Genomic DNA, 27,006 nt, shown 5'->3' with positions numbered 1-27,006 from the left:
CTTGTAAAAATGAAAAATGTGTATCTAAAACTACATCTTGTTGGAAAAAAAAATTATTTTTCATTTTCATGGCTTAATTCTAATTAATTCAGCAAAAAACCTTTGGGATAAAAAATTTCACTATACCCCTAGATGATTCCTCAGGGGGTGCAGTTTCCCAAATGGAGTCACTTTTGGGGTTTTTCCACTGTACTAGTACTACAGGGGCTCAGCAAATATGACATGACACCCAGAAACCATTCCAAAATCCAAATGGTGCTCCTTCCATTCTGAGCCCTACCGTGTGTCCAAACAGATGTTTATTACCACATGTGGGGTATTGTTTTACTCGGGAGAAATTTCTTTACAAATTTTATGGTGCTTTTTCTCCTTTAGTCCTTGTGGAAATGAAAAAAAATTAGCTAAACCTACTTTTTATTTGAAAAAATGTAGATTTTCATTTTCACAGCCTACTTGCAAAAATTTCTGCAAAAAACCTGTGGGGTCAAAATGCTCACTATACCCCTAGATAATTTCCTCAAGGGGTATAGTTTCCAAAATTGGGTCACTTGTTGGGGGTTTCCTCTGTTTTGTCACCTCAGGAGCTTTGCAAATGTGACATGGCCTCCACAAACCATTCCTGCTAAATTTGAGCTCCAAGAGCCAAATGGCGCTCTTTCCCTTCTAAGCCCTGCCGTGTGTCCAAACAACCGTTTATTACCACATGTGGGGTATTGTTTTACTCGGGAGAAATTGCTCTACAAATGTTGTGGTGCTTTTTCTACTTTAGTTCTCTTGGAAATGAAAAAAAATTAGCTAAACCTACATTTTATTTGAAAAAATGTAGATTTTCATTTTCATGACCTAGTTCCAAAAATTTTTGCAAAAAAACTGGCCGGTCAAAATGCTTGCTACACCCCTAGATAAATTCCTCGAGGGGTGTAGTTTCCCAAATGGGGTCACTTTTGGGGGGTTTCCACTGTTTTTTAGTTCCACTAGACCTGTTCAAAGCTGACATGGTGCCTAAAATATATTCTAATAAAAAGGAGGCCCAAAATCCACCAGGTGCTCCTTTGCTTCTGAGGCCGGTGCTTCAGTCCAGTAGCACACTAGGGCCATATGTGGGATATTTCCTAAAACTGCAAAACCTGGGCAATAAATATTGAGTGCATTTCTTGGGTAAAACATTCTGTGGTACAAAAAAAATGGATTCAAAATGAATTTCTGGAAAAAAATAATGAACTTTGTAAATTTCACCTCTACTTTGCCTTAATTCCTGCGCAATGTCTAAAGGGTTAAGAAACTCTCTAAATGCTGTTTTGAATACTTTGAGGGGTGCAGTTTTTAAAATGGGGTGACTTATTGGGGGTTTCTAATATCTAAGGACCTCAAAGCCACTTCACAACTGAACTGGCCACTGTAAAAATAGCATTTTTAAATTTTCTTGAAAATGTGAGAAATTGCTGCTAAAGTTCTAAGCCTTGTAACGTCCTAGAAAAATAAAATGATGATCAAAAAACGATGCCAATCTAAAGTAGACATATGGGGGATGTTAGTTAGCAACATTTTTGTGTGGTATTACTGCCTGTCTTACAAGCAGATACATTTAAATTGAGAAAAATGATAATTTTTGCAATTTTTCGCAAAATTTTGGTGTTTTCCACAATTAAATACTGAATGTATCGGGCAAATTTTGCCAGTAACATAAAGTCCAATGTGTCACGAGAAAACAATCTCAGAATCGCTTGGATAGGTAAAAGCATTCCGGAGTTATTACCACATAAAGTGAAACATGTCAGATTTGAAAAATGAGGCTCTGTCAGGAAGGTCAAAAGCGGCCAAAGAGGGAAGGGGTTAAAGAAACACTGCTACATTTCTTCTCCCATTTAAGGAAAGGTACAGGTCTTCACTTTTTGTTTTATTTTGTCAATGGGGCAATAGATGTTCCAAGACTGTACCTATGGCATAGATAAGGGGTCCTAGCACTGTGGAGTCCTGGGTGCACTTGTCATTCTTTAGTTTTAAAGCAATGTTCTGAAAAGTACAGCGATTTTCTACTACTATAATACTGCCTCCTATATACAAGAATATAACTACTATAATACTGCCCCTATATACAAGAATATAACTGCTATAATACTGCTCCTGTGTACAAGAATATAACTACTATAATACTGCTCCTGTGTACAAGAATATAACTACTATAATACTGCCCCTATGTACAAGAATATAACTACTATAATACTGCTCCTATATACAAGAATAAAACTAGTATAATACTGCTCCCTATATACAAGAATATAACTACTATAATACTGCCTCCTATATACAAGAATATAACTACTATAATACTGCCCCTATGTACAAGAATATAACTACTATAATACTACCCCCTATATACAAGAATATAATTACTATAATACTGCCCCCTATATACAAGAATATAATTACTATAATACTGCCCCCTATATACAAGAATATAACTACTATAATACTGCTCCTATATACAAGAATATAACTACTATAATACTACCCCCTATATACAAGAATATAACTACTATAATACTGCCTCCTATATACAAGAATATAACTACTATAATAATGCCCCCTATATACAAGAATATAACTACTATAATACTGCCCCCTATATACAAGAATATAACTACTATAATACTGCCCTATATACAAGAATATAACTACTATAATACTGCCCCTATATACAAGAATATAACTACTATAATACTGCCCCCTATATACAAGAATATAACTACTATAATACTGCCTCCAATATACAAGAATATAACTACTATAATACTGCCTCCTATATACAAGAATATAACTACTATAATACTGCCTCCTATATACAAGAATATAACGACTATAATACTGCCTCCTATATACAAGAATATAACTACTATAATACTGCCTCCTATATACAAGAATATAACTACTATAATATGGCTCCTATGTACAAGAATATACCTACTATAATACTGCCTCCTATATACAAGAATATACCTACTATAATACTGCCTCCTATATACAAGAATATAACTACTATAATACTGCTCCTATATACAAGAATATAACTACTATAATACTGCCTCCTATATACAAGAATATACCTACTATAATACTGCCTCCTATATACAAGAATATAACTACTATAATACTGCCCCCTATGTAGAAGAATATAACTACTATAATACTGCTCCTATATACAAGAATATAACTACTATAATACTGCCCCCTATATACAATAATATAGCTACTATAATACTGCCCCCTATGTAGAAGAATATAACTACTATAATACTTGTCTCTGTGTAGAGAATTTCTATTTCTGGCTGGGATTTGGCACCCTCTGCTCGAATTTCCTTTAGATCTTTTCCTTGAATCTCATTTGTACTCACTAAAAATACAATAAGACATTCTCTAAGAAGTGTTTATTGCCAGACTTTCAATCATGATCCACGTGTCTGTGCTGCACGATGCAGCGTTACGTTCAGGTTTTTTAGACCTTGTAGGAATATATTTATTCTGCTGATAGGACATGGTAGACTGTGCCAAGAAATCCAAGTCTGAATGCAGATGACTATTCTTCTAAACTGAACATTTAAGACCGCAGATATTTTTCTATGCACACTGGGTGAATGTTCAGGAATCTCTTTGTATAGGTCACATTGATAATAGAAGGAAAACCTATAATCCTCTGCTCTAGTAATGGCTGTTGCTCTCGACTATATGGTAGCATTATTTACACACCCAATACAGGGTGAGTATTTTCTGCCAGCATACATAGAGAAGATTGGTCCCCATAGGGTACAGTATTATAGTAGTTATATTCTTGTATATAGGAGCAGTATTATAGTAGTTATATTCTTGTATATAGGAGCAGTATTATAGCAGTTATATTCTTGTATATAAGGGCAGTATTATAGTAGTTATATTCTTGTATATAGGGGACAGTATTATAGTAGTTATGTTCTTGTATATAGAGGCAGTATTATAGTAGTTATATTCTTGTATATAGGAGCAGTATTATAGTAGTTATATTCTTGTACATAGGTGGCAGTATTATAGTAGTTATATTCTTGTATATAGGAGCAGTATTATAGTAGTTATATTCTTGTACATAGGGGGCAGTATTATAGTAGTTATATTCTTGTATATAGGGGGCAGTATTATAGTAGTTATATTCTTGTATAAAGGGGGCAGTATTATTGTAGTTATATTCGTGTGTGTGTGTATGCACTATATGGTAGCATTATTTACACACCCAATACAGGGTGAGTATTTTCTGGCAGCATACATAGAGAAGATTGGTCCCCATAGGGTACAGTATTATAGTAGTTATATTCTTGTATATAGGGGGCAGTATTATAGTAGTTATATTCTTGTATATAGGCAGTATTATAGTAGTTATATTCTTGTACATGGGAGCAGTATTATAGTAGTTATATTCTTGTATATAGGGGCAGTATTATAGTAGTTATATTCTTGTATATGGGAGCAGTATTATAGTAGTTATATTCTTGTATATAGGAGCAGTATTATAGTAGTTATATTCTTGTATATAGGAGCAGTATTATAGTAGTTATATTCTTGTATATAGGAGCAGTATTATAGTAGTTATATTCTTGTATATAGGAGCAGTATTATAGCAGTTATATTCTTGTATATAGGAGCAGTATTATAGTGGTTATATTCTTGTATATATGGGGCAGTATTATAGTAGAAATATTCTTGTATATAGGGGCAGTATTATAGTAGTTATATTCTTGTATATAGGGACAGTATTATAGTAGTTATGTTCTTGTATATAGGAGCAGTATTATAGTAGTTATATTGTATATAGGGGCAGTATTATAGTAGTTATATTCTCGTATATAGGGGACAGTATTATAGTAGTTATGTTCTTGTACATAGGGAGCAGTAGTATAGTAGTTATATTCTTGTATATAGGGGCAGTATTATAGTAGGTATATTCTTGTATATAGGGGGCAGTATTATATTAGTTATATTCTTGTACATAGGGGTAGTATTATAGTAGTTAAATTCTTGTATATAGGGGAAGTATTATAGTAGTTATATTCTTGTATATAGGAGCAGTATTATAGTAGTTATATTCTTGTATATAGGGGAAGTATTATAGTAGTTATATTCTTGTATATAGGAGCAGTATTATAGTAGTTATATTCTTGTATATAGGGGCAGTATTATAGTAGTTATATTCTTGTATATAGGGGGCAGTATTATAGTAATATTCTTGTATATAGGGGCAGTATTATAGTAGTTATATTATTATACATAGGGGACAGCATTATATGTTATATTGTTATAGATAAAAGGCAGTATTATATTCGTTTTATTTTTTCCATTCAGGCCAATATTATAATAGGTATTTACATGTCCACAGGGGGGTAGTATTGTATTCATCATATTCTTGTCCATAAGAGGGCAGTATTACATTAGTTATATTCTTTGGGAAGGGGCAGGTACAATCCAGAACATTGGCGTACACATCCATTTTATTTAATACTTTGTTCAAACATGACATATACGGATGAGAGAGGCAGAAGTCCCACATAAAATGCTGTAAATTGAATAACTTAAAACCAAAGTATGACAAGTGCACCTATCATGTTTTCTATTGAATGCCACTGGCCTTCCCATCCTTTATAGGAGGGATAGACGGCATGATTGGGAGGCCAGTTTCCTTTCGTATGTTTGCAAAGCACTTGTTGTAAGGGTCCACCATTTTTGGAAGAAAGCAGCCATGTTTTTCTAATTCTGGCTAACTCTTTTAATATTAGCTGGAGTCCCAATTTTCATGGTTGCTAAAGCACCCATTTCTTTGGTGCTTACCTCTTGACTCCTACGTCCCGAAAAAATCCATAGTTGTCCCTGAAAGTGTTCACCAGTATCAACCTCCACTGCATAATATAGAGCACTTTGTGTAATACTAGTGATGACATCACTGATTCTAGATTTTTTTAGTCTTTTCTGTTTCATCTCTTTTACATACAACTCTTAAAAACACCAATCTGCCCACACTACACCTCTGCTATCCCCTCGGGTTTCACTTGTATTATATGTAAAACACACCAACCTATTATTTCAACTGCTTTCCAGGATTACCATGTAATCTGTTTTTCCTTTTACCAAAGGTTTATAAAAGGAAATATATACGTAGCCATCAAGGCACGCGTATAATGTGTCACGAGTTTGAGTTCATAGGACTTTGTTCTTCTATACAAGTCTCACGTCATCTTTAGGTCACTTCATTCTTTCCTTCGTAACGTATTTTATTGCATGCACTCCCTTTAAGCAGCCACTGAGATACCCAAACACATTAGAAGAACATCAGACAAACCCGGCGGGACTGGCCGACCATAATGTGTATGGAGGGGTCCTGACTTTCCCCAGATGTTGAAGGAAATATAGGATCGGGCATGTTGGATTTCAACAATACTTTGTTCTTACGGGTGATAAGCCGTTGCTAAAGGTGTCTGGTAGTTATTCCCTTCTCCCCATTGAGTACTCGCACATTCATGTAGGGTCAGGAGGAACAGTTATTGGCCAAACCAGCCTTAGGACGACAGTTATCCAAGCTATATGGTCATCTTTAGACTTGTATACTAGAAAAAAAATATTAGTTTTTTTGTTCAGAAACTGTGCCACCTTTTGTCCCCAGGCTGGATCTGGTATTGCAGCTCAGCCCAATACAAGTGAATAGGACTGAGCTGCAATTCCAGACACAACCCATAGACTTTCCGACCATATTGAGAAGTCAAAAGTATTGGACTTGGATTGCCATAGAACGAGCAGTCTCAGATGATTAATATTTAAAGGACACTTTAAAAAAAAAAAAATGCATAAATAAATAAATAAATATGAATCACCGTAAGGCCCTGTGCACATCTGTGTTGGAGGCTCCGTTAGGGGCTTCCATCACAGATGTGGCAGAGATTACTGAAAGCTGACGGAACCCATTAAAGTCAATGGGATCTGTCAGCCGCCGGCGGTGTCCGTTGTGCAATGGAACTGTTGCTTCCGGTATTCTCTTGTTTTGCTCCTCTGACGGAGCGGAACACACTGACGCAGATGTGATCAGGGCCTAAGTCCATGGGATGTCCACTTCTGGCAATTTGATAGAGAAAAAAAAAATTATATTCTGCCATTTCTTAGATATATTTTTTCCAAGTGACAACCGTTATGGCTGCCATTACAACCCTGCAGGGGCTATCCCGTGTCTCGAATGGCAGCCCAGCCTAACAGGGGTCGGGGATAAGTCCTTGCAGAACTGGACAGATTTCCATTTCATCGTGTCTGGAATATCTGGGTCTGTAAGTCTGTAAGACAGAGAAATGGCTAAAACTCAGAAGTGGCTGAAAATAATTTTTGGAAATTAAATTCATTCCAAAGGCAGCAAGTTTCGATCAATCCATGATCAGCTGTGATAACCCTGCGCCTACACCCGGCATAATTCAGTGGTTTAACGCCTTGGGTATCTTCACATTTAAGTTTCCATATATTTTTTTCCCTTCAGGGCCACCGGAAACTGCCATCACAGATATGCAGACATACATGGACATGTTAAATCCTGAAGTCGATTCTAGTGGCAGTAAGAAAATTAATCCAACCATGAACCCTCCACCACCACCTCCAGCCTTCCCACCACCTCCACCACCTGCTCCTGATGCTTCGCTTCCGCCACCCCCATGCTATCCTGCGCCAAATCCTCCAGAGGGTCAACACACATCGGAGATCTATGTACAGGCAAAGAACAACCTACGACATGTCGAGAGTGAGGTTCTAAACGAAGAGGTAATATCTGTACTGCAATTGCAAGGGTTTTCTCATAAAAAAAAGCCAACGCCCATGGAATTATGCAGAAATCGACAACAAATTTTGGCCAAAATTTTGGGTTGAATTTCATTTGGTCGTGCATTTTGAAATGCACATTTTGGATATGTTCTGCTTTAATGAGAAAGGATTAAAGGGGTATTCCCAGATTATTCGTACCGATCCGCAGTATAGGTGATTCGTTTCTGATCACTGGGGGTCCAACCGCTTGGAATGCCCACGATCATTAGGTGCTCACGTTCTTCATTGCTGCTTGACCACAGTGAGGAGAACTTTGAATGGAGCGAGCATGTCTATGGGACTGACTGAGACAATCGACTACATCGCTTAGCTTTATTCATCAGTCCCATAGACCTTTAATGGAGCAGCGGGCACGTACTTGACCTTCCCTCCTTTCAAGTGCCTCCTCGGTGCAGTGAGGAGGAACAGAGGACTCGGGACCCCCTTCTAGTGATTAGTAGGGATCTTGGCAGTGGGGCTCCCATCGGTCAGACACTTAACACCTATCCTGTGGATAAGTGATAAATGTCTATTCTGAGAATACACATTTATGCCCTATCCTTCTTGTCCCCCACATCTGCCATCAGGGGGGATTCCTATACGCACTTAATAGTTGTCTGCTCCCACCAAAATCGTCGGGTTTGCGCGAATTTCAATGGGTTTGGTCAGCTTTACGTCTAAAATATTATGGCAACCTATTTCCGGTCTAATCCCATTAAAGAGGATGGGAGAAAGGCGCACACTTCCTACTTATGGTTAGGCCTTGAGAAATCGGCAGATGTGAAACTGCCATAGGCCGAACAATATGTGTCTCTTGTGTGAATACCAGCACAGAAGCAATACAATAAAGCATTGCTGCGTATATTAATGGGTGAGTGCCGTGGACTTCTCTCCTCTTTGTTTTGTATCAGTTATTGCTAGAAATCTCTTGGAACTAGAACCGATCACTAGATTTTAGGGCACTAAACCACCAGTGTGACGTTATACTGGTGGGGAATAGCGTCCTAAACCTACTCCTCTCAAAGCTAGCAAAGGGGTTTTGTGTTCAATAGAGCGCTTTTGTTCGGTTAACAGTGGTGGTTCGAGATCCCAGACTTCACCAAATTGATCTTCTCAGATGTACAGTATCTACGACAAATCAGATAATTTCAATTGGATGTCCGCTGGCCCTTTAAGGGAACCTGTCACTAGTTTAGGGCCCTAAACCACCAGCATGGTGTTACTCTGCTGGGGAGACCAGTTCCCTTTAAGGGTCTGCGGACACTTAAAGGGAAAAACTAGTTAAAATTATAATCTGATATGTCATAAATACATGTGGGAAGGTCAATTTGTTGAAGTCTGGGATCTCGAACCACCACTGATTTCCCGAATGAAAGAGCTCTATTGAACACGGAAACCCCTTTGCCACTGCTCCAAGAGTCATGGAATTCTTGCAGAACATCTTAAGCACATTGTCATTGATCTATGTCACGTTTCCAGTAACAGAAATCTCTGAGCAGTGACAAAGGGGTTTGAGCTTCATTGAGACCATTCACTCTGCAAATAGGGTGGTGGTCCAAGGTCATAGACTTCACCAATGGGATCTTCTCACATGTATTTGACAGATCGAAAGATTATTTTGACTGAATTTTCCCATCAAGCTGTACTGTCTAGTGTTAACTGAGAAAAAAACAAACATTATTATTATTATTTTTATCATTATATTTGCATTAAGTATTGAACTAGAATCCTCAGTATTACCATTATTATGTGCAGAGTGCAGCCATGGGGGCGGGTAGAGCAGGAAGTCTGTGAGGTTCCGTTTCAGCCAATAGTTACAGAGCAGGAAATGATGTCAGAGAAGGGGTGTCATTTTGGCAACTTGTCCTGGACAGCCCTGTAACATGCAGCCATTTTTTCCCCTCTGTGGTGTTAAGGACCTATAGTGTACAGAGCCTTAGGAACCAACATTTAAGGGACTAGAATTTAAAAAAACCTGGATTTAGTGGCTCCATTTGACTAATTATGAATATTTGCCCGGAGTCTTACTTTAATGAATGGCTGGCTATGTCATTCCGACAAGACAAAAAAAAATAATCTTGTAATCAATTACATCTGGCACTGTGTTCTGCAGTTTTTTTCTGTCTTTTTATTTATTTTTATTTCTCTTTAAGTCATTGGTCTTGCATAAGATAAAAGACAAAGGGGTTGTTCACTACTGAACAACTGATGACCTAACCACTGGAGATATCATCAATGTATCATAGGGGCAGGACCAACACCCGGACCCTGCACCGTTAAGCCGCTGCGGCTATCTCCGGGCAACGGATGTCATGGCCCATTATGCTATGTTCGGAGCCGGAAGCAGTTGGCTCTGTACATAGCATAGCGGCTGTGCTGTCGAACTGAAGCTCTGCTCAGATTCACTTGAATATTGCAGTATGGCAGGTCGCCGCTATTCAGTGGCCGGAGCCAACTTCTTCCAGCATGTACGTACACCTTTAATGATGTCTCAAGTAGATTTTATATGTACTTTTGGAGCCAGGTTTTTTTTACTGTCTAATGCCTCATCAACAAAAGCATATATTTGGGATCTGTGTTGTATGGATCCAGAATATGCTCCCATAATATTGGGGGGGGGGGGGGGGGTGGGACGGGACCATTCAATTAGTGTTTAAATTCCCTGCACCGCCACCACAGGGGAAAGAAAGTATTACACAGTAGAGATTAAAATCAGTGGGCTGTCAGTATAATTCTCTAACTTGTCGGGTATATTATATTATGTGTTCACATGGTATTAACACTAGTGTATGTAGGAGAGGGGCGTGTGATCAGACATTACAAGCTGGAGAAGGACTGGTTCAAGGAGATGATGGTATAGGAAGTCGGCAAGAGACATTTCTCCACGTAAGGAGGCGCCTTCTACATTGCTTATACACCCCACTGATCTACCATAGACACCGAAATTACAAAAAAAATAATAAAATAATATGGTAAGTGCCACCTTTATTACCATAACAGGTTAAACAGATATTTGGGAGCACGGACCAATCACAAAACCTCATCCTGCATTCCACCAACTGGGTGCCACCTGTGCCAAGCTGATCCCTGGGGCAGTCATTGGCTGGGCAGCCACTATCCATGCTATTCCTGGATATCCAATGAAGGCAAACTCCATGGACATTTTCTCTCCCATTGATGGGCATTGCTATGTAGTAAGAAACCATCGTGGGCCCGCTGATGAGTAAGAGTGGGAGGGGAACTCATCTAATGAACTGCTGACCCCCTCATCTACACTTGCCCCTGCCCCTTTTACACTACTGAACTAATCACTGCTACCCCTTACACAAAAAAACCCTTCTCATACCAACGCCGCCTGCCCCAGCTCCATCTTGCCCTCAACTTAACACACCACTACTGCTATACTTTGCGTACACTAAATTCCACACCTAGACCGCAGTTGGGGTTGCAGTGACCCCTTATGGCTCCTATCCTGCAGTTCCCTCATGTCCATCGCTCTATAATTAGATATTCCATTCTAAAATTTCCGTGTGTGCTGTCTATATTTTCTTGCCATGAATCGCCCATACAACTTGGAAAAATACTCCCCCCTGCTGGATATCACAGAAGCCAGCAGATTTTTCCTGGAGTAACACTTTTAATAACCCTTTAGACAGACAGGATAAGACGTGGAGATGACTCTCAGCTTAAAGTCCATTCATTCTAAACAAAAGCGCTCTATTGATTTCCCATGGTCGGATTGTATTATGTTCCGTGCTCCGTCATAAGCCATGATCAGCTGAGGGCAGGAAGGATCTTTTACAGCATAAGACCACAGGTAATGAAGATTTCTACCCATAATATACATACATGGAGGCAGTTCATATCTATATGTAAATTTTCCTCTAAAGGATACCCCTAATTTCTTTCTTTCATTGTCTCTAAATTTGGGACCATGATCTCTAACCTCGACTATCTTATTGTGGTAACTAATCTTGGCACATCATGGGTTCATGGCGCCAGTTGTTCTGTGCATTGGTTGTCCGATAATGCAGCGTGTATTTCATTATTGGGTGGTGTAACATGTTTCGGAGTCAGGCGGCTCCAGGGTGATGCCATTTTTAGGTAATAATTGTAGTGCTCTATTGTGTACTCATTGTATAACGTGTTATACATGTGTGACATTTAGAGTTGTCACCAGGCCGGTAAACCACTGGCCAAGCCGGTATTTACTCTGGGAGGCTGGAAAAAGTAAAATATTTTTACCGGTAATATTAAGTGTATATTTTTAGATATTAAGGATATCATTTTTACATATTAAGACAATGCGTGCACAGCCAGATTGCTTCCTTTTTGGTTTGAATACTGCAGAGTAAAGAGCGAAGAACGGAGGAGGATCATACTGACTAAGGGCTTATTCACATGAACATGGCGAAACTCGGACGTGAAAAAGGAACTTGAGTCTATGGAGGGATCTGTGAAAACGGAAGAAAATAGGACATGTTCTATTATTCAACAGACCCTTCACACGATCCGTTTAAATAACGGCCATGTGAACGACACCATTGAAATATAAGCGTCTGTGTGATGGTTGTTGTTTTAACGGCCGTCGCACGGACGTATTCAGCGTTCGTGTGAATAAGCCCTTAGTTGCAGTTATGGCTCCCAGACCTAAATGGCAAATCACACTCAGAGCTATTACATGACCCTAATACCAAACCCACTTGTTACCCATTTAAGGGTGTATACACGTTTTATGCGATTTGCAATATGCGATATGCAAAATCGCGGCAAGAAATGCAAGAACACTGGCACATGTAAATACATCCTAAAACTGGCCAGGTTTTTCTTATAGTTGGTTTTCAATTCAGGATGACCATTGCAGTTCTATGTATATAGCTTAAGGGCCCAAACGAGAAGATCCTACGGCTGGGAGGCCATGTTGGAAATGGTGATGTCATGCATCAGACCTTTTCCCTAGAACTTCTTTTGAATAAATGAGCACCCCTGGAGACTCCTGCATTCTGGTGGACCTTGACGAGCTGGTCACTTTATAGAAATGGATTGAGGAATAACACCCTCATCCCCTGATTCTGCTGGTTAGCCAGAAGAGAAGCCAAAGAGAGATTTCTGAATTAAGAGCACAACCCTTGGTCTACATAGCGGAGGATCACCCGTGCTGGCGTGTTCTTGGCTGGACCCCTCATCGGCTGAAACTTTTGCTCAAGACCGGCCCATCAATTAATTGCAATTTTCAGAATCTTTTTTTAAGTGACTGATGATCAGACTCTAATGTGAAAGGGACCATAAAAAAACAGCAGTAGACCCTCCATGGTAGAAGTTCTGCTCCACTGTCAGCCAATAGAGAACAGTCAATAGACCTGGTCTCACCTACTGCTGAAAACTAGGGTGCAGAATCTCATTACCGCTAGAAAGTCATGATGCAGAAGACACTCTAACATGAGCACCAGAAGACAGAGATGGGGAACACACACTGTTTTTGCACAGGGGTCCTCTGCTGTTTTTGTCCGCTCTTGATGTAGGTTGGTGCCAGGCCACCCTTCCAACTGGCCCCTATAGCATTGTCCTCGTCTACCTCTATGATATCAGGGGTGGATCAAGTTTTTTGTGCAGGGGTTTTAGAATGCGCCAGTTCTGCATGATAGCCATTAGCCCTAATTCACCGACTAACTTGCATGTTTGGCTGCGTGTTTAATGGCCTACTGAAGATGTGGACCCACTGGGTCACTAACAGATTTGACTCAGGGCTAAACCACGGAGTTGAGTCTAGGGGATTGTGCGATCTTTACCCTGGCAAGGGGGTATGGACTTTTCCACAGGGAATCCCCAGTTTTCTACCCCCAGAGTAATCTCCATTCGTAACAACTGGCACGAAGGTAGGCAGGAGCCACCAAGTTGCAGTACCACAGGAATCCTAGTCAGACAGGGCACGGGTCGAGGCAGGTAGAGTTCAGCTGTGAGGTGGTAGACAGGCAGAGGTCAGGGCGGGCAGCAGAGAAGAAGACGTGGTCAAGAGCACAAGCCGAGTCGTAATAAAAGAAAACTGAACCAACACACCTTTGCAGAAACAGGAACCAAAAGGAACTTATTGCTCAGGCACAGTGCAATTGGGAAAGGGTTATGAAGAAGCCGGGGTCCATTGGGCATAGGCTCAGTCAGGGGCGATAAGCGTGCACTGGCCCTTTAAGAGACCAGGAGCGGGCCAGAAAAGCGTGATGCCGGAGCAGAGAGGCGGTCTGAAAGAAGAGGTCAAACAGCAGATCATGATCTATATGTATACGGCTATGTTGTACAGCCTTGTGAGGCACTTTACACAGGGTCCAGTTGGCTGTAGAGCAGTGTTCGCTTTTTTTTTTTTTTTTACGTTCATAAATTCAACTTACAATTTACAATTACCCTTAAATGGAGCCCTAGGCCACTGCCCACTCTGCCTTCCCGGATCTAATAGTTAATAATGCAGAGAATTTTAACTAATTTCATGAAGCTGTAGGCGTAAACCCTTCTCATCGGCTGTCTACACACAATTCAGTGTTACCTGCATAGCACCTGCTTCAGGAGGATCCTAGGAAACCTATTTTAAAGGTATATAGAATATGGCTGTGTTGTAAGGGACGGTTTAAAATTCATCCCAGCCCTTTAATTATTTTACCCGTGTTTTGTCTCCGTCAAACAAAGCCTTTTTTGCCAGGATAAATGGTACCCAACGTGTCCTTTCATTTTAAAAGCTAGTGAGTAAACAGCCCAACAATGTAGACAATGGCCCCTTTATGTTTTCTTGGCAGCGGGAACTCAAAGAAACTCTGTGGGCTGAAAACATCATGGCTGGCTATATCATCTGTCTAATTGGGATAGCCCAAGGAATTGACTTTTTTTTTTTTTTTTTTAGTTCAAATTCTTTTGTAAATTCTAAAAGCAAATATTTGCAAAAATGTTCAAAATTTGTTAGATGACCGTATAGGAAATTCTCTAGTTTTATTAGATGAACCCATGTGTCTGCAGTAGGAAACATGAGCCCTGGAAGCTGCGATAAATTATTAAGTGCAGTCCCTTGCTCATTGTACATAGGAATAATGGAGGACGGGCCGGACTCTTGGATAGAATTATAGTTTTGTCTTCCAAGTGCTAATAGCAGTCTGGTCCTATCTGCAGAATATATCAGAACCTTGTTCTGCTCCAAGGCTACATTTGCCTTTTGATGCCCTATTGTTGTACATGTCTTGCCCGCAGCTCGGAGCTGACTGCACAACTCACCGTTGCATCGGTGGCTATAGATAACGCTGTCGAAAATAAATACACAAGTGTCTGGTGTCTCCGTAACGTGAAGCCATGGCTATTTAACCCCAGGGAGAGATGGCCGAAGATACATTTCCAGTTCAACAGTCAAATGAATAATATCACAGAGAAAAATTTAATTGATTTATTATGTATATTATGCTCTTTTACTTGAATACCACCAACCTATTCTATATCGCTGTACAAGTAATGAATTCCCATTAGTCCCTGGTTCTATATTGTGTACAGTCATTGCTAGGGGGGCTGGCGGCGCATGTGCCCTGGGTGCAAGGGGCAGGGGGTGCCAACATGCCAGTCTGCCCTGCCCAGGATATTTTGATTAAAGGCATAGTGCAGAAAATTTAATCTAGGAAAGCCTAGCTACTACTCTGCTCATTATTATCCCTACTACTCTCAGCATGCCATGCCAGCCTCCAGCTTTGGGAAAAGGGGTGGGGCTATGGTAAGTGACTGCTATGTCTGGATTGGAGACCAAGTAAGCGAAGCACCACCCCCTGTTTTGGTCCCTTTAAAGATGGAGGGGACCAGGGGGAGATGGAGTCCTATTTGCTCTGGAAGATTTCTACAACATCATTCTTTCTATGTTCTTTTTTTTTCTTATACATTTCTGGGTTTAGTGTCACTTTAAGTCGGATGATCAGGCTGAGAATTGGACCATGTATGAGGACTATGGGACTGATGTCATAATCATAAGTGATCAGTATTGCACAAGGAAATTTTCCAACGTGCTGAATCGCCTTGCACTTATTCAATCCTTTACTTTTATTATAGTGATGCTTTGGATCAGTCATAGCAAGGTTTTGCGTCACTAAATAGCAGAGTTTTATGTTGCCCCCTCTGGCACCTAGCACCCGGGACACATGCCCCATCAGACCTCATTTGTTAGAGGGGTGGGACATCCACCATTGACCTCAAGTAATGGTGACAAGTTTTACCATGTATGGCTTAAAGGGGAGCTGTCACCTCTCCTGACATGTCTATTTTAGTAAATACTTGTATTCCCCATGAAATTACAATTCTGGAATATATTTTCTCAGAACTTTGCATTGTGCCGTTCCTCTCTTATTGCTCTTAGAAATGTATTATTACACTGATAACTGTTGCAATTCTCCTTGTCAAAGGGGCGTGTCCCTACACACTATTGCTCAGTCAGCACTGATTGGATAGTGTCAGGTGGTGTAGGAACACACCCCCAACTGGTAACACCCAGTTGTCAATTTACTCATACATTTCTAGGAGGAATAACAGAAGAACGGCACAACATATTTCTAGGAAAAGATGCTCCAGAATTGTTATTTCATGGGGAATACAATTATTTACTAAAACAGACGTGTCAGGAGAGGTGACAGGTCTCTTAACATCGATGTTTTTCGAAAGAAAGAGGGGCCAAATGTGGTAGATGACTGGACCTCGATGTTATATACTATTTCGACCACTTCTTAGTGAAGGTTATTTGTAGGTCATCACAGATGCCCCAAAGGGAAATGAAATCTTTCCTTATTATTGTTTTTTTTTTTTTTAATGAACTTTATTATTATTATACAGTGGCCATAAAGAATATTTTCACCAGGTAAGGGAACACACCAGAGCAAAACGAATCCACTGTTATGGCAAGTGCAAAGCCTGAGGGGGTTAAAACAATTGAGACAGAGATGCAAACACCAAGAAGAAAATAAATGTGTCATGCTCCGCCTCCTCAGGCCCCGCTTTAGACATAACACAATGTATCAGTTTTGCCAGGAGTGTCCCTTTTCATTTTATCCTTTTCTGTCAAGTTGTTACAAATTCTGTCTGGTTATGTAGTCCTATATCTCGAGCTCCCATATTGCTGTATTTACCATTCAGGAATCTAGATGACAACCCCTATTGGAGCTGTGATGGCCGCCATTTTTGTTGTCACATTTGGAAAAAAGAACTGGGCGACTTGAATAATTCTACTTACTGGGGATTTTTTATTATTTTAGATGGAAATGCCCTTTAAGACTAAATAGCAGTTCTCCATCTCACATATGACTCAATAGACATGGAGGTTGGCGGTCATTAATGTTCATAAAGGAGATCTATTTTTAGCACTTTAACTTTTATCAAGACGTGAGTTCACTATCTCCTCGCAGTCAACGGGTGGAGACTGAACTTTCCTCAAAACATCTTTTGAATCTTTCTGAATTACTTCCAGGAGGGCGGGTAAATTGTAATGTTTTATGTACGGCAGCGGCCTGAAATAAGAAGGTCGTATCCTCAATTAGACCATATTTCACCTTCAGATATGTTCGGTTTATGAGCCCTGCTAGTTATAATGTGTAATATTTTACTGTCGGGATGCGTATGACTGTCATATTTTGTTTCCGGGGGTATGAACTCACTTCTTTTTACAAGGCGTTTTTTTACGCGGCTGTTTCATCGAGTGAAAAAACGCCCCATGGGAACGACACACTGTTTTCCCATTGAAATCAATGGGCAGATGTTTTGGAGACGTTCAGCCTCCGTATTTTTAGCCTTTTTTCGGGGCGTTTACGGTCCGAAAAACTGCTGAAAATAAGCAGTGTGAGCATAACCTAAATATTTCTGACGGTTCCCCACTCATGAGAAATATATGGGAGCCGGAATTCCTGGACTTCTTGTCAGTCATCTTGTTGAAAAATACTATAGTCGGGCGCTCTCTTGACCAAACTGTCTGATAACAGGGAACAATACATTATGTTCAACTGCATTACAAATAAATTAAAGGATATAACACCTTTTGAGCGCCATTCTTCAATATATATATATATATATATATATATATATATATGTGTGTATATGTAAGAAATAATCCACGTAAAATGTTGAGTCTCTTTGCATTACATATCTAGTCCTAATTTACAGCCTGTATAATACTTCAGAGCTGCATTCACAATTCTTCTGGTCATCATTGGAAACTGTCAACAAGCTTGTTCACAGGCACACCTTAGCTTAGTCCTTCTAAGGCTTCATTCACATCTGCGTCAGGACTTTTGGGTTCCGTCTGAGTTTTCCGTCAGGGGAACCAATGAACGGAATCCAAACTGAAAGAAAAGGAAATCATAGGTTTCCGTTTACATCACCTTTGGTTTCAATGTTGAGGGATCCAGTGCAAATGGTTTCGGTTTGTGTCAGTTGTGTAAGGGTTCCGTCGTTTTGACAGAATGAATAGCGCAGTTGACTACGGTATTGATTCCGTCAAAATGGCGGAACCCTTACACAACGATGACAACCGTAAACTATTTGCACCGCATCCATGACCATTGAAATCAATGGTGATGGAGACGGAAACCTGTGGTTTCAGTTTGGATTCCGTTCATGGGTTCCCCTGACGGAAAGCCCGAAGGAGCCCATGAACGGAGTCCCGACGCAGATGTGAACGAAGTCTAATGCCGTAGGATAGTTTGGGGTACTTTACAGCTTTTGTTGTAAAGATTACCATTCCGAGAATGGAAATAATCAATGCAAACTGGGCCAGTAAAGAATACTGGAGGATTTCAGCTCTGAAGCCTGCAGAATACTGAATGCAGCTCTGGAGGATAATACAGACTGTAACCCAGGATCAGTACAAGATATTTAAATTAATGTATTTACAAAGTGACATAAATTTTATGTCGCTTTATTTCTATATATAAATTTGTACATTTCGGCCGTAGCCTTTAGGGTTTAGCGTGCCTTCAACCTGCACAGCGCATTTCTCATATATAGTATTGCATTGTATTTAGGTTAGTCGTTGACCTTTATGCCGCTCTTACTTCTGTCTGTCCTGCACATTAGCATAGGTGGAGGTTCTGACTATGAGCCTTCTAACTAATATTGCGTCTTACTAGTTTTGCACCGATTTTGCATTTTTGACAACCCTTCCCCCCCCCTTAAAAATGGCCTGGAAACACTGACATAATGACACCATAAGACTCTAGAAAACCTTCCATGTACAAAGTATCTTATTCAAGGGAAGGATAGAGAAAGTGGGCGGCGTTCTCGTCTTGGGTGCGATGACGGTCTGTGCTGAATTACCGTCGTTGTTGTTCTGGTGTTTTACGTGTGTTACGTTCTTATTTTCATTGTTCCGGTCCTCGTAAGTTCAATGTATCATGTTTTAAAACTCATCCCTGGCATAGACACTTAATGGAGGGAGTCCTTGCTCAGATAATGATCCCCATTGCTTGCTGTTCATTAACTATTAAATACCGTTCCTTTCAGGAAGGAGCGATCGGGGAAAATGACACCATTATTGACATGATCAAAGAAGGCATGAAAAACTAATGGGCAAGCGAATGTGTTAATGAGTAGAGCCGGATACAAAACTTAGTGAAAGAGTCCTGAAGAATGAGCGTTGACAGCAAGCATCTACTTAAGACAAGCCGCAGCTATAGACGACCGTACAAAGCGCTGTTCATTGCTGTCATGGCAAACTACACCAGCAATTAGTAGAAAGAAAGATTAGTATTTGCATAATGAAAATTTCGGCCACTTTTTGTGCTTAAATTTCTCGCCATTATTAAGATCTCTGCTGGCTGTCAGTGAATAGCAACACACTCGTTTGCATTCAGAGACTGTACAGAACTAATATTTCTCATAACTAAGGGTTGGTTGCAATTGTATCCAGTCTAGAAAATCCTCTGTGAGCTAAATACACCTGTTGCACACATGGCCGGACTTTGAGATATACGGTCTGTGTGGTTGCACATGACCGGGCAAATCGTCTGTCCCTGCTGTAGGGGGTGCCAGCAATGGCCTGGCTTGTGCCCCGGTCTCGTGACCACCAGGATTCTTTTCAATATTTATTTGTATAGCAGTATTATTTAGACATTGTACAGCATTGTTACTAGATTACTTTATGTATGGAGCTGTTACTTGGTCGCTCTATGTTGGTATTATTTGAGCACTGTTTGGTGGTATTTATTTGTGTGGCACTGCCACTTAGGCACTGGATTGTATATTACTTTTGCAGTGCATGGTGATGGAGGCATTGTATAACATTGTTAGCTAGACAACTACATGGAAGTGTTGTTTGGCTAATCTTTGGTACTGTTATTTTGGGCGTCATCTTGGGCACTCTCGGGTAATTTATACACTGTTTGACAGTACACCATATAGGGAGGGGGTGGCACCAACAGAAGGTAATGTTCGGAGTCCCCATCCAATATAAGGCCAGTCATGGCAGTACAAATCTTTCTCCTATCCTGATACTTTGCTACAATGTATCAGTGCAGGTAAAAATGTATCAGTCTGGAGTCTAAACTATTTAGCTAATTGGATGGTCGAGACTGGATACAATTTGAGCAAGTTTAGGTTTGTTTGGGTTTTCAGCCTGTGGTTGTAAGCAAGGGGTTCCCTTTCAGTGACAGCAATGTGAGGTCTTACAAATTGTTTGGAATTGAATCACAAAGTATAATAGAAAGTTTCAGAATTTTTTTTTTGTTTTGTTCATATAAGCTTCAATTATGTGCAATTGAAATAAAAGCACCCCTAGAGACTGATGCATTGTTTAGTATAATGTCCAGTCAGCCATAATAAAAAGGGGTTCTGTACTTTTAAACATTGAGGGTACATTCATAGGTTACCCCATTGTGTGGTTTGGGGGTGTCCGGTTACTGTGTCCAGTCACATTCAGCCGTTTCTCAGACTCTGTTCCCATTGGTGTTTTTTTTTGCCATTCTATCAGGGTTTATGGTTTGTTTTTCTACGGCAAAATGAGTGTAGTCCACAGCCCTATTCTATTTTTTGTCTGAATGATTCTGAAATGAAAAAAAAAAAGGAAACTCTGCCAATAGTCTTCATTAAAAATTTCCTGTGATTTTGGGTCTACAGCTCCCATACAAGACCTATGCATCACCATGGTAACAGACAACAAACAAGCCCTGTGTAGTCTGATCCTGCAGTCATACTCCCTTCTATCCATCCTCTTCTACCTGGTAACATACATTTATTAGATAAGAAAGAGGTAGAATGCAGATTTTAGGCTATATGACTGCAGGGCCAGACTACACAGGGCTTGTTTGTTGTCTGTTACCATGGTTATGCATCGTTCTGTATAGGAGCTGTAAACACAAAACGATAGAACATTTTTTTTTTATCAAACATATGCACAGTTGATAATTTTCATTTGAGGTGCATTAGGACAAAAAAACAAAGTTGGTTGCAATGGTGGACATACCCTTTAAATCTGCTTTATTTTATTATGCCATTGTTCCTTTACGTCCCTCTTTTCCGATCATTCTCTCTATGCTCTGACAAGCCTTGTGCTGTGTGATGGCTTTTGTCTGCACAAAGTAAATTGCTATGTTAAAATAATAATGCTGACAGCTATTGACACACTATGGGCCGCTATAGAAATGCTGAATATAATAGGGGGATTGTGTTACAGGAGCCACGGCACAATAAAACTAGGATTCCTATTTTAAGGAAACTCATTGTGAAAGTGCAAACTGCTCCTATGTGTAAATGTGTTTCACAACCTCCGTCATTCTGGGGAGCGCTCCAGACATCTATTACATGGGACTGCCTGGTCATCTTTCGCCTATTATATAACATGGTGTCTAAATATTGTGGTGTCCCCTATACATGTATGATCTAATGGAGGTCATGTATCAATATTGTGATCTGCACAGCATATTTTTATATCCGTGACGAGGGCAAGAAACATAAAGCTCGATTTGACACCAATTGTCTGACATATTCGCAAAAATATTTGTTGCATATTTACGATGGCTGCCACTATGGCACATGCTATATTCAATATGTAGTCAAGGTTTGTCCAGTCTTATTCAAATAAAGCTTCATTATATAAATACTAGCCTTGAACTAGTCACACAGCTGAATGGTTGTTACAATGTATCGGTATATGTAACAGCAATCGGTCTAGAGTTCAGGACGTGAGGAGGATTTGTGCTGCTGCTGTGTTTGGTTTATAGGGGATTACACTACATTATGACAAACTGCAGCTATAAACAAGAAGTTGGACAAGGTCCGTCACTGACAGCAAGCAGAGATCTTAAAAATGGTGACGAATTGCAACATAAAGTCTATTAAAAAAGCTGCAGAACTGTTTGTTATACTACGGTTAAAGGATATGTACACTTTTGTAACGCCTTTTCTTTGTTCCAAAGAGGAGACTGCATATGGTCTTGATTTAGATTTTTTTTTTTTACTATTTTGAGTACGCAGCTCCTATGCAGGCCACGTATATTGTAAGAATCCATAATAACATCATTGAAGCCATTCCTGCATGCTTTTTGCATAACATTTGAGTGCGAGAACTATGACGAGCTTGTTGGCATCGCTTTAAGAAATAGATTAAGAAATAGATTGGCAATAGGACGAGTCTTACACAAAATTCTCCGAGATCCAGGACACCATGTGACCAGGGACTATGTTCAGTTTACACTCACCTTCCTGACTCTAATTATTCTACCAGGATCGTCTGCCAAATAAAGGATCTTATTCCATTTAATACAAGGAAGTAAAATTCCTGGAAATTTGCATATTTATAAATATCAAGGATTGAAAAACAGGCCTAACCCCCCCCCCCCCTCCTACCGTTTTGTGTCAACAGCTCCTATGCGTCTCCATGGTTGCAGACTACAAACAAACCCTATGTAGGCTGATCCTGCTGCCATGTGCCGCTTTTTTCCATCAGTCCCTTTTATGATAATCCACAGACAGAAGAAAATGAGTCAGATATAAAAGAGTAACACATGGCTGCAGGATCAGACCACACAGGGTTTGTTTGTAGTCTGTAACCATGGAGACACATTGATCTGCATAGGAGCTGCTGACTCAAAACGTTAGGAGATTTTTAGCCAGAATTAAGTTGCTTAAAGGGAACCTGTCACCAGCATTTCACCTATTGAACTTTACTTCTCCCTCACTAGCTACTGCTATAAAAAGTTAATTGCCGTTATCCCCTCTCCTAAACTCCTCCTCCGACTGTAAATAACGGTCTGCAAACGTTTTGCGCCTTTTATCGTAATAATCCGGTGTCCCTTTGTGCGCACACACCAGAAGAGGACATCAATGCACAAGCGCGGGATGTTGTGTGCTGGGGGAAGGCGAGGAGCTGTCAATCAAAAGTAAGAAGGTGAGGTAAACTCGGAAAGACTGGAGGAATGAAGATTTGACTCTTTTCAAAACGAAGATTTGACTCTTTTCAAATGAAGATCTGACTCTTTTCTGCTCATTAGCATACGGTGCGGGAACACTAAAAAGCTAAATACTAAAGCTACAGAGCTGACTAAGAAGATAATTATAGGTTATATAGAAATGATTTTTCACCCACTACCACCAGGTATAGTCGGTTTAATAGGTGAAATGCTGGTGACAGGTTCCCTTTAACTTTTAATTTTACATTTATTGGAGCAATAAAAGATTATTGCAAAAGTATTCATGCCATTTAAGTTTTGGGGCTTTTTTGCATACGAATGAGGGGGAGATCTTTTTTTTTTTTGTCTGGTTTTCTCCCCCCTGATATTCCTTGCTATGGAAATTTTCCTGGAATTCCACTTCCTGGTAAAAGTGAAATAAAATCCATTAATTATTTTACTAGGATTATCTGCCAAATAGAGTCCGGAAGGGGAATGTAAACTGAACATAGTCCCTCATCACATGGTTGTCTTTAATGATGTTATGATGGATTCTTCTAATACAGGTGATAAAAAATAGTCATAAAGTTCTATAGTTATATTGTGGACAAATCTGCATGTACTTAGATGTAGCAGAGCTGAATTTGTAATTTAACTGCTTTGATTGTGCATTTTTATAACTGACTGATAATAATGTAGGCTAGAAGGACCGATAATAACATGGTGAGACGTTGCATTGACCACTCTGCTCTGCTACATCTGTAGTTACAATATGCCTCTGCTTTTCTAACTTTCACGTTGACTGTATGAACTTTGCATCAGTTTTACATTATGAACCTTCTCCTTAGAACCGTCCTTGTGAAACTATTCCGTATCCTCCTTGATCTTTACTTCCCCAGAAACAAAGGCTTCATTTTCCTCGCACTGCATATTTCATTAATCGGATATTTCTTTCACTTTAACCCTTTGGCATCCATCCATAACACCAGCCAATTCCCTATGTGTTCAGATAAACTCTGCACAGTTATGGGACTGGAAAGCCACAGTTGATCTGATACACTCTGCGTCCTCATGCAACAAAGCTGGGCTTGTCGGATGTAGTTGAGCTGAGTTTGTCATTTGCCTAAACCCATATTACTATGCACGGGAAAACGACTCGATGGGTTATCACAGTGCACAAACCATGTGCCACCAAAGGCTTACGTGACGCATCCAGCTCTGCTACATCTGCATATAGTATATGAATACCTGTTCTGCAGTGTAGTTGCTGAGTCTTATTGCAGGTAGATGATTCAGTCCTGCTTTTGCATGGTAAAATCCCGCTCCCTCTGATTGGCTGGAATGCTAGAAGTGATGTCATGTCAGCGAGATCCGATAGGTTCAGGTTTGTGTAATTCATTAGAGAGTTAATGTAATTTGAGAGGTTGGATTGAGTGAAACAGGTGTGCTGTGCAGAGGTGTCATGTAACTCTTGTCACAGACGGACAGGTATTTTCGTGACTGCAAGCCAAACAAGACACAAAGGTAAGATATATATTTTTAATTATTTTATTATTCGGTTTTAATGTCGAGTTGTGTTGATATTAATCTCGTTGTGCAGGTTTCCAGGTAAAATATTAACATTAACTTATTCTATGAGATACGTCTATACGTTCTGTACAGCTGGTTTGGTAGAAAGGAGGGCTATGACATTTTTCACCGTTTTTTTGTTTGCTTTTTTTGTATTTTTTATAGTAGGTGCGCTTGCTATATTACTTGGATATTAGATTATATATCCTTGCGTTACATTGGACTTGAAGATTATATTGAGGCATTTCATTTAACCCTCAATTAGTTCTGACAAAATACAATGGTTAGATTATCTCTTGTAATTGTAGTCTTTTTTTCAGAAAATTTTACATGTAAAAAAAAATAGTTATAGAAGTAAAATACGACATAATACATCTTGACTGATAATTGAAATCTTTTACGTTTTTATTTTGCTTTATTTTTTTTTTATTTATTGTTTTTCCTAATTACTTAGTTATTTTATTTTACAGTTTAAAAAAAAAATAAAAAAAAAATTTACCCTTAGGCCAAGATCACACATGAACTTTTGATTCAGGTTTTGACAAATATAATGTGAGAATTTATGATATTTTATGATGTTTTTGATAAAATATATATATTTTTAGATTTTAGTAGTTGTATATTTGGTGCCTAATTATGTTTTCAATATAGATTAATCTCTGACTTTCATTGTACTTGTAAGATTTATAGTGTATACAATAGGGCTCTTAGTTTTTGGAAGTATGGCAATATTTTGAGATTACGGTTTAGTATAAAGGACATATCTATATTGTTTTCTAGAACCGCTGGGAACTTGGAGGGTGTTTATTATGCAATAAAATAATTACATTCTAAATACATATAATAATAATTTGAATTTCTGGATAAAGGGTTTCCCATAAATTGGAGAACTATACTTAAATGACTCCGTTTTAAATATGCCGAAAACCACACATTAATAAGTTTGTTTATTTTGCTGCTATCTTTAACTGTATTTCTGATGTATTCCTAAAAGATTTTCTATGAAAAATTCTATCCGTGTCATACATTTTTATTATAAAAGTCAATGGTGAAAAAAACAAAACACATGCTCTAACCAAACCGGAATAACTCAGCCTGTATAGTATCCGTGAAATTTACAAAAATCGAATTCACTCATATGCAACATCTGTTTTTCTGTATGCTGCCAGACTGTATTCAGGATGAAAGTCTGAACGAGGCCGAATATACCAAAATCACCATAATACATCTGTGGTTTACTTTTTTACTTTCTTGTAGTGTTTCTAGATTACAGTTCCCAGAAGGGTTTATCAACTTTAATTATAAATTATCCTTAAATGCTAGCTACTATTCTATAGATATTATATGACATGGGCTTCAGTGATTAGCCTTCAAATTGGAAGTAGTAAAGCTATGTGAGTCGGCTCTGATTGGATGACCCAATGATAATTGGGTGATGCGTGGCATCCCCAGAATGAGGGCTCCCAATGGTCTGAAGTGCTCATAACCGTTTTATCACGTTTCTCCACAGTGATGCAAGGGGCTTGTCAATAGTATTGAGGGTGGTCTGTCCTTGTATGACCAGACCTATCCATCTCATAGACCTTAGGCCTTATTCACACAAGCGCTGAATACGTCCGTGTGATGGCCAGCAAAACAATAGCCGTCACACGGATGCATGTTTTTCAGTGGGGCTATTGTTTCAATGGACCGTGTGTACAGTCCATTGAAAAATAGAACCTGTCCTATTCTCTTCCGTTTTCACGGATCCGTCCATAGGCTCAAGTCTATTGGGATCTGTGAAAATGAGACCCGCACAAGGGCACCACTGATGTGAAAACAAGTTTTTTATGTCCTAGTTTCCCCATGCTCGTGTGAATCTAGCCTTCTACTGAATCATATGTCCTCAAAACCACTTTCGTCTGGAAGACTCTATTCATGGGGTGGGCAGGTATTGATCCCTACACCAGTTTATCTTGGGAGATCCAATAACCATTGGACAAAAATAACCCAACCAACCTTGTTTTTTTCTCCTAGACCAATTGGCAGAATTTGATGCCATTCAAGGACTTGTAGACTGTCAACCAGCCCATACGAAATTAGCCAGATTAACTCTTTAGGGGTGTCCTCAGGGCTGGTCTTGCCCACAAGCTCTCTATTATAATTATAAACTTCAGTCTTGTATCGTTGTTTTCAATATTTTTTTTAATGGTTTTCTATGTTTGTGGGTAAT

General features: G+C 39.4%; 1 protein-coding gene across 1 annotated transcript in view; it reads left to right on the top strand.

Moving 5' to 3' along the window:
- LOC142661837 (espin-like) overlaps nt 1–27,006 on the top strand; it is a 127,614-nt gene that overhangs the window by 66,290 nt on the left and 34,318 nt on the right. The window contains exon 7 of the mRNA XM_075839450.1: nt 7,532–7,809. Coding sequence (XP_075695565.1) covers nt 7,532–7,809 — 278 coding nt within the window. The remainder of the gene's footprint in view (nt 1–7,531; nt 7,810–27,006) is intronic.

Source organism: Rhinoderma darwinii, chromosome 10 (assembly GCF_050947455.1).
Source record: "Rhinoderma darwinii isolate aRhiDar2 chromosome 10, aRhiDar2.hap1, whole genome shotgun sequence".
NCBI lineage: Eukaryota > Metazoa > Chordata > Amphibia > Anura > Rhinodermatidae > Rhinoderma > Rhinoderma darwinii.
The sequence above is the reverse complement of the archived record's forward strand: the minus strand, read 5'-3'. Positions and strand labels throughout refer to the sequence as shown.